The sequence below is a fragment of the Ceratina calcarata genome, unplaced genomic scaffold (assembly GCF_001652005.2).
Source record: "Ceratina calcarata isolate Rehan_Ccalc_2016 unplaced genomic scaffold, ASM165200v1 scaffold60, whole genome shotgun sequence".
NCBI lineage: Eukaryota > Metazoa > Arthropoda > Insecta > Hymenoptera > Apidae > Ceratina > Ceratina calcarata.
This window is the reverse complement of record NW_017177240.1, coordinates 28,394-50,334: the sequence shown is the minus strand read 5'-3', so window position 1 is coordinate 50,334 and position 21,941 is coordinate 28,394. Positions and strand designations below refer to the sequence as shown.

General features: G+C 39.3%; 2 protein-coding genes across 9 annotated transcripts; both read left to right on the top strand.

The window, feature by feature from the left end:
* Positions 1–1,427: 1,427 nt before the first annotated feature.
* Positions 1,428–7,424, top strand: LOC108629972 (manganese-transporting ATPase 13A1). The gene is made up of 17 exons (XM_018032999.2): positions 1,428–1,694; positions 1,900–2,165; positions 2,241–2,469; positions 2,551–2,704; positions 2,761–2,913; positions 2,995–3,177; positions 3,241–3,499; positions 3,575–3,729; positions 3,798–3,973; positions 4,037–4,276; positions 4,349–4,561; positions 4,636–4,825; positions 4,897–5,145; positions 5,220–5,556; positions 5,631–5,802; positions 5,875–6,018; positions 6,096–7,424. The coding sequence occupies exons 1-17, from the start codon at positions 1,428–1,430 to the stop codon at positions 6,201–6,203; spliced, it is 3,495 nt and encodes a 1,164-aa protein (XP_017888488.1). The 3' UTR covers positions 6,204–7,424.
* A 298-nt stretch (positions 7,425–7,722) lies between these two features.
* LOC108629970 (Sodium/solute co-transporter-like 5A11) lies at positions 7,723–14,693 on the top strand. Of its 8 annotated transcripts, none has more exons than XM_018032993.2 (16): positions 7,724–8,228; positions 8,678–9,029; positions 10,427–10,630; positions 10,766–10,925; positions 11,008–11,073; positions 11,412–11,463; positions 11,536–11,603; positions 12,422–12,573; positions 12,646–12,786; positions 12,873–13,097; positions 13,162–13,345; positions 13,415–13,501; positions 13,574–13,743; positions 13,934–14,092; positions 14,160–14,271; positions 14,345–14,693. In XM_018032993.2, exons 3-16 carry the CDS (start codon positions 10,443–10,445, stop codon positions 14,378–14,380), a joined length of 1,800 nt encoding a protein of 599 aa, XP_017888482.1. In that variant the 5' UTR covers positions 7,724–8,228; positions 8,678–9,029; positions 10,427–10,442; the 3' UTR covers positions 14,381–14,693. The 8 variants fall into 8 exon arrangements, with proteins under 8 accessions (XP_017888487.1, XP_017888486.1, XP_017888485.1 ...); XM_018032992.2 differs by having other exon boundaries at positions 7,724–8,354; positions 8,681–9,029; XM_018032990.2 differs by having other exon boundaries at positions 7,724–8,354.
* The last annotated feature ends 7,248 nt before the right edge of the window (positions 14,694–21,941 follow it).

The following is a 21,941-nucleotide window of genomic DNA, read 5'->3' as shown; positions in this document are numbered from 1 at the left end:
GTGTTCGCCGTTTCACGGCGCGGCATTCGACCTTACGCGTTGGCAAAGATCAATCAAACGTGTCGATTTTTTTCTTAGAAAGTGTCACTAGAACGAACAGGATCATTGGAATAGCGTAGAGAGGAAGGTCAACTACTTGTTTTTTATTTTGTATTCATTCTTTTTAATCATTGGAAATGAGAAGATTGAATGTCGTCATTCTATTTTTTATACTGACAATGATTTTATTTTATATATATCTTTATTTGTGAATTGTATTCATATATTATACATCGAGTACGGAGGGAATTTTTAATGAGGATCTCTTTTTATACCCAGTTTGATGCTATTTTAAATAATGTCAATTAATCACACTTAATTCGTTGAATACTGGAATTAGAAGTAAATTATATACGATCTTTTTTGCAGGCAATAATAATAATTACAACTTCTATTTGAAGGTTTTCTCATGAAATAAATTTTTATTTTTCCGAGGTTTTGTCAACCCTTCAAGATTTCTTGACATTTTTGTCTATTGCAAATAAATGCTTATCTGTTTGCCACTAGCAAAACATGTTCGAAACAGAAGTTGTGGGTACCATCAAAAACTATAAATTTTGTATGAAACATTTTTTCTACTGTCAATAGTTAACAAGTACTTTGCAATAAACTGTTTTATCGTTTTTTCTCAAGTACTCGTAAACTAATTGACGATAGCGAATTCCGACAAAAGTTGTAGCTATGGAATTTCGTCGTAAATTGAACGGTTTAGGAGTAATTGAGGAGAAACGAAATTTTTTGCCAAAAGTTTGCTGTTTCGATAGTGGGAATGGCCGAATTTTATTAGTACAAATAAAATGCCGATTAATCATATTAAACTTGTTAAATACTGGAGTTGGAAGAAAAATTCATAGAATCTTTTTTGTAGAGGACGTCAGTGTCTACAACTTTTATTTGAATCATTTTTCGAAGACTTTGATAAGTATTTATTAACAATAATCTTTCAAGAATAGTTTATTTCCATATAAAAAAATAATAAACGATTAGATTGAAAGTATGAAGTATATCAAATCGCCTCGTTAGAATACCTTTTGGCGCTCTCTGTTAGCAAATTACAAAGCTAAATGCAGCAAGGAGAGAATCTCCTGATCGATGAGAGAAAGAAATATGCAAACAGTTCTAAGTTGGGCCACGAGATGACACGATACCGTTCAGCATAGAATTCATTTTTGTCCTATTACTGTAAATTAGTATACATATAGGTAGAGCACCGAGGAAAGGTGTGAAAGGAGTAAATACACTTTCGAGCACCTATCTCGCGGTTTCGTCATGTATGTTGTCGCTGTGTGAGCCCGCTGTCCGTGCCGTCGCATTTCATGTGAAAGGAACCTGAGCCTTTAAACACTAAGGCCCATACGCTCCTGTATACAGACAGCGTAATCATAGCCATGGCGACTATCGCTTCGTCGCGGGTAGACGAACTCGTACAAACTGTTACCCTCCATAATCCGCGGAAATTGCTGTTCACGGGCTACGTCCTACCATCTGTGGTACTCCACGCAGTGTGGATTTACATTTGGATATTCATTTATGGAATTGACAAATATTATGACGCGGGTTTAGTGGGTTTCGCCGCGATCGGCGTGCTACAAATTTTCATATGTTTGTGTTGCCAGTGGTCGGTTCACATTCACACTTTCCTCAATTGTAGCTCGGTGAGTTGACGATCGTTCAATCGTGATAACAATCGTATTAATTAAATAATTCGCACGTGCGAGTTAACATTGTTCAATATGTTTCGCTAACGTGGCAGCCATTCGAACCGGCCTTCTGCCCGTATGTGTCACGTGGTCGCGCGGCGGATAATTTCGAATTCATCGACCTAACGTGATGGTCTCAATAATCATAATATCGTTCTAGGAGAAAGATCCGTACAAGGCAAAAATAGCGAAAGTAGTTCCTACACCTAACAATGGAAGCTCAGACCTTGTCAAACTGAATCATAGCGACCAACAGGAACCGTGGTTTATATTTCAGAAGACTAAATATTATTGGAACTCAGATAAGAGATGTTTCGAGGGCCTCCAATTCCCAATTAATCACTCTGTTAAACATTACAGCGAGTGGAAAGGGTACTTAGATGAAAAAGACATTGCAGCAGCGAAGGAAAAATATGGGATAAATAAGTAAGAAACTTGTTCCCCTTTCGATTCTCTAGTGTATTTAGATCATATTCCATATTTCTGATTACTTTTATTTAGATTGGATATGTTAGTGCCGGAATTTAGAGAATTGTTTAAGGAGAGAGCAATCGCACCATTCTTTGTTTTTCAATTATTTTGCGTAGCGTTATGGTGCCTGGATAAATATTGGTACTACAGTATCTTTACACTTGTTATGCTCGTTATGTTCGAGTGCACTCTTGTGCAGCAGCAACTCAGGAATATGGCTGAGATTAGGAAGATGGGAAACAAGCCATACACGATGATGGTTGGTATATATAGAAGATAATTCAACTGTTTCTCATATGTTTCCAATAAATTTCCAATAAATAAATGATTTGTATCAAAGGTGTACAGGAATAGAAGATGGCATTCCATGTTCACTGATCAATTAGTTCCTGGTGATATTGTATCTATAACGAGATCTCAGAACGATAATCTAGTGCCATGCGATATGTTACTTTTAAGAGGACCTTGCGTAGTTGACGAGAGTATGCTAACAGGTAAATATTTATGATGGATATTATATATTCATATACTCAACTTGATCGTTGAATAGGAGAGTCAGTTCCTCAAATGAAAGAACCCATAGAAGACATCGACGGAAACAGACAACTGGAGATAGAAGGCGATGACAAGTTTCATGTCCTCTTTGGAGGTACAAAAGTCGTGCAACACACGCCCCCTAGTAAAAGTGTATCTGGCCTTAAAGGTATCTGAACGACAAATGATGAATTGTTACTTTTCATTTTGTAGTTAAACATATTTTACATTAATACATACAAAATTTCAGCACCTGATAATGGCTGCGTGGCCTACGTTTTACGTACTGGATTTTCAACGTCACAGGGTAAACTTTTGAGAACAATATTATTCGGAGTTAAACGTGTTACTGCTAACAACTTGGAGACGTTTGGCTTTATTCTATTTTTACTAGTCTTTGCGATTGCTGCAGCAGCATACGTATGGATCAAAGGTAAATTGTGCAGATGTGTAGACATTTCTATTATATACTATATAAATTAATTTCGATCTGCAGGAAGCGAGGATCCTACAAGAAATAGATACAGGTTGTTCTTGGAATGTACACTCATTCTAACATCGGTCGTTCCTCCGGAATTGCCTATTGAGTTATCATTGGCTGTTAACACTTCGTTACTGGCCTTATCGAAACTAGGTGTATTTTGCACTGAACCCTTTAGAATTCCTTTTGCTGGGAAGGTTGAAATATGTTGCTTTGATAAAACTGGTACTTTGACTAGTGATAATTTAGTCGTCGAGGGTATAGCCGGGATTGAGTAAGAGTTCTCTTAATATTATTATTACTACTACTGAAAATAACAGTTATTTCAATACACAATTTATTACTTCAGAGGAAAACCGGATGTTATGCACCTTTCTGATGCGCCTATAGAAAGTATTCAAGTACTCGCAACATGCCATTCTCTTGTACAACTAGACGAAGGAATTGTAGGAGACCCTCTTGAAAAAGCTACATTAAAGGCTATTAAATGGAATCTAACAAAAAGTATGTTTCGATTTCTGATCGCTTAATAGAAGTTTTACGATTTTTTAATAAACTCAAATTTTTGTCAGATGAATCTATGATACCTAAAAAAGGACAGTCGCCGGTGTTAAGAATTGTACAAAGGCATCAATTTTCTTCCGCATTAAAACGAATGTCAGTTGTGGCGTCATACACAACGCCGGGATCGTCGGAAATTCATTACATGACGACCGTAAAAGGTGCTCCTGAAGTTATTAAAGACATGGTACGTAACAGTAGTTTACTTTATCTTTCCCATGTTTCATACTGAACATCATTTTGTTTTCAGTTGTCATCTGTACCAGAGAATTATGAATCGACGTACTTGTCATTTTCTCGGCGCGGAGCAAGAGTACTTGCTTTAGGATATCGAAAACTTTCTGGTCCCCTATCATCGCAGGATTTAAGAGAGCTAACGCGAGAAGACTTAGAGAAAAATCTGACTTTCGCTGGATTTGTAATTATAAGTTGTCCGCTTAAACCTGATTCTAAGGCTGTTATTAAGGAAATCGTGAACGCTTCGCACTCGGTAATTATTTAAATATTTAATCTCAATTTTTATTATTTATTTTATATATAAATATTTAACGCTGTTTTACAGGTTGTTATGATCACTGGTGACAATCCTTTAACGGCATGTCACGTCAGTCGTGAATTACATTTCACAAAGAAGCCAGTTACTCTTATATTGACAGCTTGTAACGGAGAATGGTTGTGGGAGAGCGTAGATAAAAAGGCCTCTATACCTTTGAAAAAGAAAGATTCTCCGAGTGATGAAATTTGGCGAGAGTATGCCCTCTGCGTAACAGGAGAGGTAAGTTGAGAGAAACTAAGATTACAAATACCATGTCTGTCGATTGTATTATCTTTATAATATGAACATTTCAGGGCTTAGTATATTTGAAAGATAACGAACGAGACTTACTTCGTAAATTATTACCGCACATTGTAGTCTTTGCGCGCTGTGAACCGAAACAAAAAGAATTTATTATTGTCTCATTACAAAGTCTAGGATACACGACTTTAATGTGCGGAGATGGTACTAATGACGTCGGTGCTTTGAAACATGCTCAAGTGGGTTAGTAGACCTTAAATAAAATTTGTACACTTCGACTTAAATCATCCATATTAACTATTTTATTTGCTTAGGCGTTGCCATTCTCTCGGGCATACCTGAAAGAGTATCGGCAGAAAAACAAGATAATGCGAAAGATGAACATGCGATCTCCAATTCAACAGTATCAAACGGGCCAAGGAATAACCCACGAGCCAATGCTAATACCAGAGCAAGGATACAGAAGATACTGAAAGAACTCGAACAACAATCAATCGTAGTTAAGTTAGGCGATGCTTCGATTGCTGCGCCTTTTACTAGTAAAATGTCATCAATTCAATGCAGTAAGTTATATTTGAGTGAATCTTACGATAATTTTGATTTCAGATCTGTTACATTAGCATTCGTTTTGTTACAGTATGCCACGTTATTAAGCAAGGTCGATGCACTCTGGTCACTACCTTGCAGATGTTCAAAATATTGGCTTTAAATGCATTAGGACTCGCGTACAGCCAGTCTGTCCTTTATTTAGATGGAATAAGGTTCAGTGATGTACAAGCTACCTTACAGGGTGTCCTTTTGGCCATTTGCTTTTTATTTATATCAAGATCAAAACCATTGAAAACGTTATCTAAACAGAGACCTCTCCCGAATATTTTTAACTTATATACTATAGTTACTGTATTACTTCAATTTGCTGTGCACTTCTTTTCTCTTGTATATTTAGTGAAAGAAGCTACTTTATTATCTCCAAAGTAAGTAAAGCAATTGTGCAACTGAATTTATAAGTCACTTCACTCAACTGATATTCATTTTTTTTTTTAATAAGGAACGACAAGTTAGCAATGATACTGCATCAAACCAATTTATCGAATGCAAGCATGGCTACTAACACAAGTTTCACTGACGAAGAAGAGCCCTTTGAACCAAATTTATTAAATAGTACAGTTTATATTATTGCGATGGCTATTCAAATTTATACTTTTGCTATTAACTATCGGGTAAGTGATACAATTTAGATGGAGATGAATTTGCGTATTGCATTGATAAATTAATATGATTCTGTTTTACAGGGTCATCCATATATGGAAAGTTTATTGCAAAATCGATCTTTATTATACAGCCTTCTGCTCAATGCTGCAATTATATTGGGATTAGCTTGTGGATTTTTGCCTGAATTAGCTGTTCAATTTCAAATTGTAGATTTTCCTAGTGACGTAAGTGAATATAAATAGAATCTTTAATCTCGCTATAACTGTTTTACATTCTAATTTATAATATTCTTTACTTGCAGTTCCGTACCCTTTTAGTTCAAATATTAATTGCAGACTTCGTCGTTGCATATATAGTCGACAGAGTCTGTTTGTGGCTTTTCGGTGAAGGAAGACATGAAAAACTGTGATTAGTACACAATTATTCTGCTCCACTTCTAATTTCAAGAGGGAGCCTAAATTTAAATATGCAATTTAATTTTCTTGTTACACAAAGAACAAATTTCTTTTGTTACTTAGTTACGTATGCACGGATCACATCACGATCTTTGCATATGAATACTTTTGAAAGATTGACCAATATTCAATTGCGAAGATATTTCTTAAAGATTCTTAAATTCTTTATTATTCTACATTAACTTGATTGTTCGTAAGAAATTAGTGATGATGCTTTGTGGAACGAGAAAATTTGAAGATATATATATATATAATACACACGTGTATGCGTATGAGTGTGTGGTATGTATGTTTTAACGATTGTAAGTATTACCATAAAAAATGAGTATGTAATGCGAGTGTCTACATACGATAAGTGAATAATACATAATGTCGTAATATATATTGTTGTTTAAGAACAATGTAAGTGTACCTTCAGAATCTGATTTAAAACTATTCAGAGAACAAGCTCTTTGTATTATATGAAAATATCTTTGTTTCGAATATTATATGGAGAAAGAAGTTATTACCTATAGGAGAAGTACGAAAATTTATGGTAAAATCTTACATATAGAGTGTTATGACTGTTTATCGTGGTAAAAGTTATTCTATTCTATTAGAAATCGTTGAATTCAAACTCTCGAGTTTCGTTCGAATTGTTCGTTTTAAACAACTCTCTCCTAAACTATCCACATAGTCATACAAACTTAGACTAAGCATATAAGCTTGAGTTAAGTTATGCTTAAAAATGTCCCGGTTTGTATTTTCCGTTTTGTTTACTTTTATATTGCTTTCATGTGTACAATAGAGTAAAATAGAATAATTATCAATATCAGTCTGTCTTTATCGTGACATTCCATTGTTCGAGTAGGTGTAATATTTCTTAACAGGGCTACACGAATGTACTGAATATATTTGCGTTCCTATTCGGTTCGACGAGTAATGATGTTATATCCAAAATATCTTGCGCGATTAACAGACGCGCGTACTTCGGCCGATACTGCCACTATTACAACAGGAAACAGATTTTACTTAATAAAAAAGGATGGTAATACGTCAAAATTTAATGATATTGTATTCACTGGGCGATGAAACAAATTTTTATCATTACATTTTTAAATCGGAAGTCCTAAACAAAAGCTGATTGTACATTGTTGTCTTTCGAGTGTTTGTATGATAATTATCTATAATGAATANACGCGACACGCGCGCGTTTCAATTGCCGCATATTTATTAAGAGAAAGACACGACATAAGCACAGTTAATCATTTCAATTTGAAACCCTAGCAATAACTTAACGTCAATTGTATGCTTACCTAACACCAGTTCATTAACGTAAAAACAAATACGAAAACATTTACGCGTGATACATCTGATCCAGTTGCCACATCGAGCAACACTTCGAATGTCCTCGACAGTATTCGCAGTTTTATTTGCTCAACTTATCCCTCCTATTTCGAATAATTAACATGACTCATCAACGAGGACAAAACTCTGAATATCCGTATAAAGGACTGATCGAGAGGGAACTACGAATTTAAACTTTATTCGCTATACTCGAGCGAAGAGTCGGATGAGTTAAGCCTAGATCGTGGAAACCGGTTGCTCTGTGCCGAACCTCGGACTTCACGACAGTCAGTCGTCGGTCACGGCACACGCGGTCGTTCGTTACGTTGTTCTCCTCGAACGAGCACACTTGTACGTCATGCTACCACATCTCGTACCAGTTTTTTAAAAATATTTCGTATCCCCCGCATCACATTTGCGGATAGGGACGTGTGCATAGATACCTCGGACACCGCGTAACAGTATTTCTTCCTCGCGATTTTTATTTCAAAGTTAGTATTACCTCGTGCCAAAGGAATTCGTTTAATTGCCTGAGCGGTAGCTTCGAAATCTTTATCTAGTATGTGACACAACATTGGATGTGCGCGTGCACGTGAAGAACCAGCGATCGTTTTGCCAGTTCATCGATTTACCCAAACGATCTTAAATTGAAAGTAAACGTTCTTCATTTTAATTAAATTAAATTTGCGAAAGAAATAAACGACCTTATCCCGACTCTCTACGTTCGACGAATGTAAAGTTCTTTGTTGTGCTGGAATTCAATCGCATTCTGCTCTTCGGTACAGTTATTTAAATATTTATACATATTCAGTTACCAATATATATATATACATTTTCAAGCTTTGAAATTCATTGATAACAATTCTCTTGTTCGTATCTTATTTCCGGGATTGACTTGAATTTTACGTTATTTGATGAGTGTCAATGACAATCAGAAAATAATGAAAATATCTTTTCTAATTAAGTAACGATACAAAAAGAATTGTATGACACAATAGAAGATAGAGCGTTGTATTAGAATATAACGGAGGAAGACAAAGATCGATTGCTTTTGCACATTGAAAGTAAATTGCTTGAAGGAAAATATCTATTGAATAACAAGCAGGAGGGAGAAGGCGAGAGTCAATACGGAAGAAATAAAAGGAGTGGAATCGTAACGTCAAGTTCTGTGTAATTGAAACAAGTTATCTGATTTAAACCGAACTGTTCTTTGATTAAAAATAACGCGTTCGTTTCGGAAATACGATAAACTTCTCTTTCAAAAACGTGAAAGATATTCGTGATGCTCTTACCTGGGGAATATTCAGAATGAAACAAAATTTGGACGTGCAACGCGACTACAAGTGATCTGCTCATCGCGACTAAATATAAAGAAAACTATTTATAAAATCGAGCAGTTGGTAGGCGCTTATCAGCAATCGAACATATCGTTCACTAATCAACTACCCAAGTCGGTAATATCAATTAAAATTATCTTTATTTGTATATTTTCATGTTTATCACAATGTATGCACAAGTGCAGCAGAAAACACGCAGATAATAACACGTTTAACAAACCACATCTAGCCATCTCTAACTGGCCAGACTTAATGCATTAATGACTGGGACGCATTGTTCCTAATTTTCAACACATCACGAGAAATATAATTTCGGTTCCGATCGTTTTACTTTCCAAGAATAACGGTAGTAGCATAAAAAAATGTTTCATAATTGTGACTATAATTTAAAAACTTACGATAAAGCGGTTACGCGAGTTGTTTGCGGTGTGTAATTATTATCCGCATTCCTGAAATGGTTTGTGGTCAACTCCTTCCATATCTTTCACTTTGTTCTTCGACGATCTACTGACCTCACGTCCATTCGCATTACCCGGTAACGCGACACATGAGTCTACTTTCTCTGAATGAAATCGGTTATTGGCATACTGGCTCCTGCATAATGCTGACCTCTACGTAGAACTAATATAAGCGAAGCTGGATTCAAATATTAACTCAACTCGAGACTCGAAACTTAAGAACATTACATTCGCAGAGTGAGTTTTCGAATGGACCTTACATTTTTACGTTTGAAAGCGTTTCCATATGTTATGGTTTATAATCGGCATCGAATGCAGTGATGGGCGTAGAATTCAGTATTCAATCTCAAGTTAAGTACGAGTCCGAAATTATGGTACTCGAACAAAATATGCTCGACAAACTATGAATTTGAACATGACAAAACTTTCCGATATGAGCCCGACCCGTTCTTATCGTTCCGTTATCAGAGCCTTAAGGATGTATTGGCTATACAGTCAATCCCAAAAGTTTATGTANTCCGATGTCTGATTTCTTTTTAAAGAATGCGTTTCTAAAGTGCATAAACTTTTGGGATTGACTATATAGCCAATATATCCTTAATTGTTGTTAACGAATAACTCGCTTCGATTCCGTACTCAGAAAGTGCGAACGTTCAGTAAGCTAACAGGTTCTATTAGAATACTAACAGCTGCGAGTCGCATTAGGGTCATAAGTCAATTACCAATTAGGAATGCACATGTATTAGATATACACATACACAGATATTAATATAAGAATTCTACAAATCCATTGCAAACAGATTGTCTCGCATTTGTTGAACCACGTTAACACCATCCGTGGTAGCGGACGCTTTCTCTGAACAGCAACCGACTCTCATTTAATAAAATTGTACTTGTTGATAACAGGAAAAAGCAACTACCCGTCTCAGACCCATTATGCGTATCATCCCAAGAGCCATTAAAGCTTTCATCCGTGTTACTTGACTTCCATTGCTCCTATTATCGGTGTTATCAAGCAAATCTGGCTTCATAAATCAGGTTCTCGCTCGGTTTCAGCTTCCAAGAGCCGAGAATGCTGGAAACACAGGAGAGAGGATACTTTCATTGGGCAGATTGGCTGGTGTTCGCTCTGATGCTCGTCGTATCTGCCGCCGCAGGATTATGGCATTACAGAAGAGCGCAGAAGTCGAGCACGGAAGATTATCTCTTAGGAGGAAGGAGCATGGCCCTCTTCCCCGTGTCCGCTTCCCTCGTCGCCAGGTACTTCTTCTCTCCTCGAATCTTTCTAATTGCCAGTGAATTAAATCCTCAGAGATTTCATCACGATTTATCCGACCCCGTGCTCGTTCTACTTCCGTGTTTCGCTCTACGCAGAAGTTCTGATTCTTTTTCTAGCTTTATATCCGGCGTAACGATCCTCGGGACACCGTCGGAGATATACAATTTTGGAACCCAATATTGGATCACTATTATCTCAATATTTTTCTCCGGTCTCGTGGTAGCTCTCGTTTATGCTCCAGTATTCGTCAATTTGGGATTAAATTCCGTTTACGAGGTATACCGTCGCTTTCGTAATATGCGGGAAAACGTAGATCGAAATGACGTGTGCGCTCACTATTTTCCTGACTCTGTTGCAGTATTTGGAGATAAGATTCAATCGCGGTGTAAGGACTCTCATATCGTTGATCTTCGTCATTGACGTGGTAAGCACAAAGCGGTGTCGACGAACTTTTAACCGTGGCGCGGATTTATCTCGACTTCGAGGGCGTAAAACTCGCGGTACTCGGTGAATAGATAAGAATCTTTGAAAGAAGTAATTCATCATCGACTTTAATTTGACGGAAAATTGTTTGCAACGTCACGGCACGTTAAAGATACATGAGACTTTAATTAACTCGGTTCTTATCAAAGAATTCGATAGATCTCGCGTCGACAAAGCTAATGAAATTCATTTTCATAATTTCTCGACCTCGATATTGTTCTTTCAAAATGATCGCTACGTGGTGGCATGAATTGAACCGTAATTATAATTCAATTTTAGGTTCTTTACCAATCGATCGTGATCTACGTTCCAGCATTGGCGTTGAACCAAGGTATTACACGGTTATATTATTCATAGTAAAATGTTAATCGAGCGCTATCAAAATCCCTCTGATTAATTACAGTGAGCGGAATTAATGTGCATTTGATTGGGGTCATTGTGTGCCTCGTGTGCGTGTTCTATACCGTTCTGGTAAGTTAATGCATTGAAAATTTGTCAGGGCATGCATGTTGTAGATCGATTCCAAATAAAAGAGATGGAACGATATTGCGTCTTCGTCCCAAGCGATTCAGTTGCTGACGAAACGGACTAAATTCGACGAATTCAAGTTAACGAGATGTATCGTCGGTATACGTAGAATACATGAAAGGGACGGTAGGGTGGGTCGGGAGTCAAGTCCCGAATAGATGACTCGGCCTAGGTATATGCGAGCTAATTTTCCAAGGACGATCGTTCGGCGAATTCTCCTGGGGATAGCTGGAGTTCCTCGGACCGGGAGGACGCCGGTACCTGGTAGGAAACAATTTTCGGTGGACAATGCCGCGAAGAATCTCTCACACGGACCTGGCTACTGGAAATGTTTATGGACGGAAACTGAAAGCTCGACAATGGCCCGGCGGAAACAATAGCGTGGAGCACGTCGAGTGCTCGTTCCGCGTACTAGCGGATCACAAAGCCAGAGCCGAAGTGATTAATCGCATGCTAGCGCGCGCCTGTAATTATCCAAGCAATTTGTTGTAACCCGCGAATTAATGAAAATTTATCGCGGTCCAGTGACTCTTTGGAAATTTGTTTATTATCGCCTGCCGTCTCGGCGCGCCTACAAGTTTCACTTACGTTCAATGATCTCGCCGAAATTGCGGCTGCTTTTTCAAGGCAAATCGATTTGAATATGATTGATGATTCTCACGTTATGAATTTCACGGTTGAAATCTATAGAAGTTAAGGCTGGTTGTGGTATAATTGTCAATGAGCTCGTAGATTAATTGAAGTATACGATTACTACATAGGGTGGTATCAGGGCAGTAGTTTGGACTGATGCACTTCAAGTTGGAGTTATGATTGCCGGCGTTCTGACTGTTACTGCATTGGGTACTTATCAAATTGGAGCTGCTGAGATATGGAAGAGAGCCCAAGAAACCGGCAGAATTCAATTTTTAAAGTAAACAGTATTGCTCACTATTTCCGACGCGAAACATACTGGCTTATCATTTTATACTATTTTTTTCTTTAGCTTTGATACGTCTCCTTATGCAAGGCACACAGTGTGGACCGTTTTGATTGGTTCGTGGCTGTATTCTACTGCTTATATAGCCGTGAATCAAACTATGGTTCAACGTTACAGATCGCTCAAAGATCTCAAAACGTCCAAACTGTAAGTGAGTAGGTCATAATTTTTGAATTTCCTATAAATAAAGTAGTGCATTCAGTGCTTGCTATTTTATACATGTATAATTTCAGATCGTTAGCAATATTCACTATTAGTATTATGTTATTCATTTCACTATGTTGCTGGTGCGGCTTGGTACTCTTAGCTTGGTGGGCTCCGCCTAAATGCGACCCTAGAGCTACTGGCTTAATCACCGCTGATGATCAATTATTGCCCGCTTATGTAATGCAAGTCGCCAAAGATTTGCATGGCGTGCCGGGCCTATTTATTGCTGCAATTTTTGGAGCGGCTCTCAGGTACGTATCTCATATTTGCTTTCCTCATATTTGAGATTCTCGTGACATTTATATCTTTCTACAGTACCCTCTCCGTGGGTTTTAATTCGACATCGGTGGTAGTTTTGGAAGATTTTATCAAGGGCTGCTTTGGTATGAAACTGAGCGACAGGTGCTCCACGATCTTCGTGAAATGTTTGGTTGTCGTCCTCGGCTCGATAGCCATGGGCTTATTGTTCTTGGTTGAGAAATTGGGAGGAGTTTTAGTAGTGAGCATACATTTTTTGAACTCCATTTCGTGAATTAGGATAACAACTTATTTTGATATTTGAATATAGATAACTGGAAGTCTAGCAGCCATTGCCGCAGGCACTTCCTTCGGAGTATTCACATTAGGCATACTTTTCCCATGGGCAAATTCCAAGGTAAATAATGAATATTTGTTTCACTTAAGGTGAGTATAGAAAACGTTCGACAGTAATTCATTCGTTGATTAGGGCGCGTTTATGGGTGCAATCGTGGGATTCCTGATCGCTGGCTGGGCGAGTTTAGGTGCAAACTGGTCTCTCGGTGCCGGGTTGCTAGTTCCTAAGAAACTTTCGGTGCCCCTCTCTCATTGTCCGGGCAATATCTCCGAAAGTTTCCGTAAGCAGTTTGATCATCCAGAGTAAGTCAACCTTACCATCGACTGTAATTATTAAGTCTTTCCTAATCAATTAAATCCTAAATAGTCATTAACGTCACTGTCGAGAAACATAAGATTTTGTATACGACTAGAGAGAGTTAACTTTGTCATTTCCTACGGGACATAAACTTTCATTTTTTCACACATGACACAAACTTTCATCTTTTTACAGTGAAGACGAAGTATTTCCCCTTTATCGATTATCGTACCACTGGTTCACCGGTCTGGGTACGCTAATTGTTATCGTCGTAGGTAGTCTCATCAGTTTTTGGACAGGTCCTACGAATCCTGCTACCGTTGACAAGAAATTATTTTCGCCGCTCATTCACTCGTACGTTAATATCATTACCTATCGTTTCGCAGTTAGAGATATTTCTTAAAAAAGAACCGTATTTTAGGTGGTTACCCAAACCTAAACACGAGACTGTCGTCAACGCTGAAAGTGCCCCAGGGACGAGTGAAACAAAGGCAACGACTAATCTCTTACTCTCCGATTTGAAAAAGAAGAGGGTAACTTTTATCGTAGAAATACTTTGGTATTTTTTTTCATTTTAGGTAACAATTTTTCGTGTTTTTCTTATAGAGAAATCAAAATTTTCCCAATGGCGTCACAACATAGTGCCACGCATATCGAATTTCTACAGTTCACTGAACGTTTATCAACAACGGAACTGAACCATTGCTGCACTACTGAAAGCGCTGATCTATTCAGAGCAAAGTTCTAGAGGTTTCATACCGTGAAATTTATTTTCAATTCAAGGCAGAGATAGATATAGTTCGTGTTTTATCTACTCAGCATCAGTTGTAGATCGACCGATGAGTCGTAGATCGACTTGTTCAAGCAGAAATACACATTACGATTTCATGTATTAAACTATATAGTTTTATATGACTTGTAGGAGATAATAAACTTTTGTATTTTATTTGATTAATTACGAGATCCTGAATGTAAGAACTTACCTATCCACACTTCCTTAATCACCATAATTATCACCACTGAGCGACCGTTCAGGACGATCAACGTGCTAAAGCTACTTACATAAGAGAATTGCCGGACGCAGGGAAGGATGAGTTCTGGCGTTTCTATCACGCCGACAGGTCCGGTTGCTCCTCACACCGAGTTCTCTAACTGAGTTTGTTCGGTTTTCAAGCTTTGGTGATTCCCGACGATGTCCGTCGTGCGGAAGGTGAATGGATAGACGGAGAAAGGGGCAAGACGCGGAGAATAGAAGCGTGCGGACGATGTAGAAGCGGGTACGGAGAGGACAGAGCAAGAGGAGCAGGGCCTCGGGATATTAGCCGGCTTGTTAAGGGAAAGCCAACGCCGTCAAACGTCCTTATTAAGGCCACGCAAATAGCTGCTACGCTTCTCCGCGCTTACCTCTTGACTCCTCTTCCTGGAAATTCAATTTTCGCCTGGTCGAAACGCGCCCGGTCAAAAGCGACGTCGTCCTACGGATTTGATATTGTTCCCGGTGCCGATCGCCGAGGTCGATATCCTCCGTGTCGCCAGTTTTTGCGCTGACGCTTCGTACCTCGTCACGCGATTCCTCGATCCCGCTCGAATACCGGGACGCGATCAGGTAATTACCAACGGACCCGTTAATATTCCTCGAGCCATTAGTAGTGTACGTTCCAAAACAAGTACGAGCTTGGTCTCTTCAATGTAATCCCAGTGACCTGCCCGGAAATTTCTCCACCGCAGAATCCACGAAGCTATTGAAATAACTTTCTCCCGCGATGCTTAACGATCCTAAGCGTGTTCTTTTCTTCGCCGGTACGTAGATGCGTGTTGAATAGAAGCGCAGCCGCGAATTGCACACGGTGCATGCGAAGGTTTCATTAAGAGGAGCGTGCGCGACACGTAGCGCCGGAAAGAAAATTGCGAGTTACGGGCCGCGTGCGGGGCTTTATTAAGCGCGCTTCATGCACGATTTGCATTCGTCTGGGTCGCCGATAGATTTGAAATTCCCACGTAGAACGTGCCGCGAGTATGTATATAGGGTCGAGAATTCGAATCGAGTGACGAACGCCCGGTGAACGCCTAGCGGAACGTACTACCTACGTAACCACGCGTGATTGTGTCGGCGAAGCGAAACAAGTCGAATAGAGACCGCGAATAGAGAGATAAGAGATGTCAGTTGAACGGATCGGAAGAGGAAAGGTAGCTGGTAACAGTTTAACAGGGACAGAGAGCTGAAGCTAGCGAATGTTAGAGAGAGACGAGAGATTTAAGTGGAGAGAAAATGAAGCAATGCAGCATGAAAAAACGCAAAAATCAAACGGGCGAAGGTGGAAACGATGAGCAATAGATTGGAGGGGCGTCGTTTTCAAATGAAACCAGAGACGAGAATGTATGAATTTGTAGAATAGAGTACGATAGAAACCGGGTTAAACGAGATACAGGATCTTGGCGCTCTGGTTGAAAAGAAGATGGAAACATTAGATGGACGGGAGTTCGCATAGCGAGACGCGAAAGAAATCGCGGAAACCTCGACCTCGTCTCTGACGAGGGGTTGAATAGAGAAAGCGCGATAAAGCATGTTAAATGAAAGGCAAAACATTTGAAGTGAGACAGAAAAGAACGGACAAGCTCCGTCGGCTGTATGGGGTGAGGCATCCCATTAGGAGGGGTAAAGCGAATAAAATAGAAGATTACGTGTGTGTGGTGAAAGAGCCGGTCGAAAATTAGAGCAGGATACGCTAGACGTGGAGAAGAAACGTGCGGCAAGAAATATATACGTCGAATCCGAACGGCACGGCGGCGGTGCGGTGCGCGACGGAAGGAGGATGGGAGTTTTCACAGAGCGGGAGGGAAAATCGCTCGATGAAGTCGGTGCAAACGAGACGCGAGGCAAAGTTCGGTGGATAAACGAGACGCACGGGTGCAAGCGGGGTTGTCGGTGAATGAGGGTTGGAACGAGCGAGACACAGGGGCCGGCGCTGGCTGATAGAGACGGATAGAGAGAGGTCGTGGCGGCTTGAATGGGGCTAGTTTGAGATAGTTAGCGGGCCTTCAGAGGTACAATCGGCCGCGATTGGCGGGCCTACAATCACACGTCGCATTATATGTCCATCAGCGCAGCGGATCTTGCAAATACGTTAGCGCGTGAGCCAACGAGTTACCGTCCGCAAAAATCTTCAATTCAAACCGTCGTTGCTGCGGATATGGGTCTCTCTGTGGTCATGCAAGAGAGATCCTTAGACGCGTTCGCAGTTCGACTTTACAGTTGTAGGTGAACTTTTAGGAAACGCGCGAAATTCGTGGATAGTACACGGAGATAAAAAGAAAATCGATTGTGAGGAAGATTTAAGCGTGATCTCTTCTCGGAGTAGAGACCTTAGGTTTCTGTGCTTGTGTATACAAGTCGCGGACTTCAATTCTAAGGGAGGACAAATAGTAAGCGATATATTAAGTGAAGGCACATCTGCGATGCGATACGCGATTAGACGCAGAAGCACCGAGGCAAATATTGTCTTTTCTAATCTGCTGTTAGAGTCGCACTATCTTGGTATTACCATGGGATAGGATCGAATTCTTAGAGAGTTAATTGGGTCCTGGCTAGGGATTTCGTGCGAAGATTCTCCGGATGCAAAGACAAACGAGAATGGTCATAACCCTTAGCCTTGTTTACCCAGGGCTAGAGTTAGATTCAAAGGATGTACTACGGAACTGTTATCCGTTGATAAACGATGGTTCGCTACGCTTTCTATTAAGCTTTTCCCAATTAATGCGTGCAGTTTAGGATGTACATTAGAAGATTATATTCGAACTATCAATTAGGACTCGTAACTCATTTTAATTTTTTAGACATTTCTCTAAAATACTTGTTTCTTCATCTTATAGTAAACGGATGTTCAGTTGAAAATTAGTCTAGATGTCTAGTGTATTTCGATAGGATATGCGAAAAGCAGGAACGCTGTTCAATATAAATAAGCATGATTATTCGAAACCTCAGCTCAAACGTACCTGGAGGAACAGTAGCAGGCGACTGACGGAATAACTAATTTATCAATTCTTCGCTTCGGTTGGCTCCGATACCTATGGCTATATTTGCGAACTCGTGTAAATAGACCTCCGAACTCCCAGGGTATGTTGTCGCATCGTCGTCGTTGTATTTGGCTACGGAAGATCTCCAGAAAGCACCGGGTTCCAATGTTAGCCTACCGAATTACGTATTCTTGCATTTATTCGTTCGATTTTATTTTTTATTTCAATGTTAAATTATCGAAAGGTACTCGCTATTTTATTGTTCGTCAAACGTTAACATGCCATAATTGAAAACAGACATCGTTATTGATAAAATTATTTTAAATAACTGACGATCACCGAGCGAATAATTATCAACATTATTATACGCGTGGATTCGTTTCGTAATATTTGTGTGTGAAAAGTACTTTTAATGGATAGTAAAGATATTAGAAAACGTGGTTCGAGACTGAAAAAACGCAAAACGAGCGTGCATCGTGTGTAATGCGGAACGAGAGACGTAAAATCGGTTTATCCAAAAAAATGGGCAACGCAGTAATGATGCCAATTAATGCAGATCGAGTAGCACTGTCACGGATTGCAGTGGGTTCGCGTTTCGAAATGTTATTCGCGGCGTACGCGAGATCGTCGAGATAAAAATTTTCCGCGCAAAACGTGACGTATTAGCCGGCTTGGTAAGTCATAAAGGCGCATAATTACCGGTGGAGCGTTCGATAAATTGTAACGAAGATAGAATGATACATTCGTGAAAGGAGCGTGTTTAAAGGGAGCCGTTTCGCTAATTGAAGAAAATTGCACACACGAAAAGGCTTTTAATTAAATTGAACGGTTCAACGAACGAGTTGTATTTATATGTATATCTATCGTTCCATCGAAATAAAAAAAGAACCGGTATTGCCAAGAGAGCGTATTAACAATCGTCAATGCCGCTTGTAACTTTTTAAATTCCCGTGTCAGTCGGATCAATCGAATTCGATTGTTCTATTATTTTTAATGAAATTAATTGGAAATTAACAATGACCCAAAATTTTCATGTATGCATTTTATTTCACGTTCAACTCGTTTTTTTCTCGCCATTATGATTTGTATTCAACTGGTTTACATTTACATTTTTCAAAGGTGTTCGCGAAAAAGCGAAGCAGCGAAAATTATAATTCACGTAACGCAGTTTGCAGGGAAGCCTGTGCGAATTTTAAATGGTTTCAATTTTTAATTTTTAATACGCATACGAAATCAATTATGAATATGATTATTATTAAGAGAAGCTGAAAAGAACGTCGATTGATCCGAATCGTTGCAGAGAATTTTATCAAAGCGATGCCAGTCGCCACAGTTAATTTATTTTGTATAACCAAACTAGGTACGCATACGCTTATTCTATATTCAATACGATAAGTTAGTTTTGAGCAAGTTTTAAATAGAATTGTATTTACCTGTTCTTTATACGGTTCGCTTCGCTTCGTCCCTTCCTTTCGATATTTGCTAACGATGATTGATACTACTCGTTTATTAGCGAACAATATCCGATGATGAAAAGAGAGCTTTCTATCCACATACACACGTCACACACATACGTGAATTATCTATTAACCCCTAATGACGTGAATTTATCTGCTAACCAAGAGCGCCAATTTAACGACGCGAGTCGTCCATACGTATTTTGTTGCACCGCAAGGAGAGGCTAACCTGCCAACAGCGACAAGTGGCGCGCGTTCCACAGTTTGGCGTCATACTGCGTTCCACGATTTCTAGTCTTCTTCTTTGTGCAGTATGTTTTGCTACAATCCCCTTAAGTTCAGTGAAAATACGTAGCGAAAGTTCCAACGCAGCAGAAGTACGGATACTTGTTAAATTCAATAGAGAACAGTCATGTGGACTTTGGTAAGTAACTATCACCTGTCGATCTTGTACAGCACGAAACACGTTTGACTGCTTGTATATTTAAAAATTCGTTAAAATGCTGCATACGAATTGGGATAAATCTCTAAATATCGTACAATTTAAATTATCAATGTAAAATATTTAATAAATACAAATTAACCTAACTATGTACAACTACCTGTACGACGAAAATGAATTCATTATGATCAAAGGTGTCTTAATGAAATAGTGATGAGCGAAATGAATGATTCTTTTATATCTCAATAACTGTTTACTCTTTTATATAGCTTATAATAAATGAACGTTTTTGTCCAGAGTGGATGTGCATTTGGAAGCAGAGTATCGTTTAAAAAAGTGAGCAATTGAGGACGGAGCAACTATAGTTCCTGCAATTGATACCCGCTTCACATCCTCATGTGGTGAGTCACTTTTTTTGCATGAAATTGTTAACGCTTATATATCGAATAAATGTCAATCCTTTTTATTGGCAAATTCAACAGTTTTATCGCGTAAACGATTATTTCTATTGGTGTGTCTGTTAACAATTTCAGGATTGATTTACATACATATAATATTGATTTCGAGCGTTTATCGCAAGCAACCATGAATTCGCAATTAAATCGATTGAGGACGCGTATTTCTATTCATTAAAGAATATCGTCTTTCCATGTAATCACTTAGCCCGTGCTTAGTCGATCGCGGATAAGGTAATTAATCACAATAACTGCATAATTACTTAACGCGCGACACAACGAACACGCGGTTGGTTGCTAGCAAAGCGAGAGGGTTGACAAAGAGTGAGCATTTTGAAAAGGTGTAGCCGGATGATTTTCGCGTTAATTTTTTAACCCACCACGTACCCTCCGGGACTCGAGGCAACAGAGGTTTCGCGTCATATCGAGATTACGCGAGAAAACGTAGCTTATCGAGCATCCACCAATCGCCGAGCGCGGATTTCAATGAGGGTCCATTGGGATCCCATGACTCCACGTCGGGTAAAATGACGATGGATATACATATTTTTGCCAACCGGATTGTCCTAGGGTTTCGCGTGTCACCCGCGTATCACAGAAGCATTCAGTTTCGTTCTTTCGTTCCGATCCTTTCACGCTATTAAATACACGCGGAAGATATTGCAATTCATCCGAACAAAGCAATCTGCTACCCAGGAGATTACAACAAAACATATATTCTACTCGACTTCAGCTACTATCGAACCAGTAATTACTTTGCGTCGTAGCGAGCAATTTCCCTTCTGGCACCGTTGATAGAACAATTGGTACAAATTAATTATTCGCGTCGTTCAGTGAAAGGAACGAGTGCGAAACCGGTATTCTAAACATCAAACAACGTTCCTATGCACCATCGTCTGGGGAGGATCCGCTTTGTTAGGAGAAAGCAACGAGGCTTTCTCGCGGACGGCGACGACGCCGGGCACGCAGTGGTGGTCGTAGTCGTGGTCGTGGTCGGTAATATTTCACGGTAACGGTATTTAGCGGGGACCGTCGTGACTGTCATCCGCGATGAAACGGTGGAGGCAGGGAAGACATTAAGCGTAATGAATTACCAGCCGGGAGGAGTAATGTGTCTTAATTACGAGCCCGCGGCACAATAATTATGTAATTAGGCATTGTTTGCCGACCAGCCCCTAATCACAATCCCGATGTCGCAGCCTCGTCACGGCTCGAGGTGCTGCATCGCGTTATCGACCGGCTCCGTTTCAACGTCGTTCGCCCGCGTCTAGACGCCGACGACGCTCGCCTCCCTATGTGACCAGCTTTTCTGCACCCGAGTTCCTATCCTAATAAGTTCTACGAATAGTTAACAAAGTCGTACGTGTATATATGTACAGTTTGTTTTCTTTCAATATGCTTTAGTGTAATTAAGTATTACGAGAAGTTGTTTTCATTTTTCACATGATTTCCATATCAATTAAGTGCATTTTTTTTAAGTCTGATCAAGTTACTTCATTTAATGCTATTATTAATCTATCATGTTCGTATGTACGAAGAAATGTTATCAATTAGGTCGATGTATGCATGTAATAGTATTCAGATAGATTACTGTGATATGATACAGTTAATTATGTCTAGTTTTATCTGTTGCTTTTGCTTTCGCTTGTTAGAACTATACTCGTGCACTATAATTAGAAACGATTATGTCGAGCACAGACTTTTCCTCCTCATCAACATTGCGCCTTGAGATTCAGTTAGGAATGTATTGGCTATACAGTCAATCCCAAAAGTTTATGTACCTTAGAAAAACGCATTTCCTATAATTAAAAAGAAATCAGACGTCGGAAGAATAA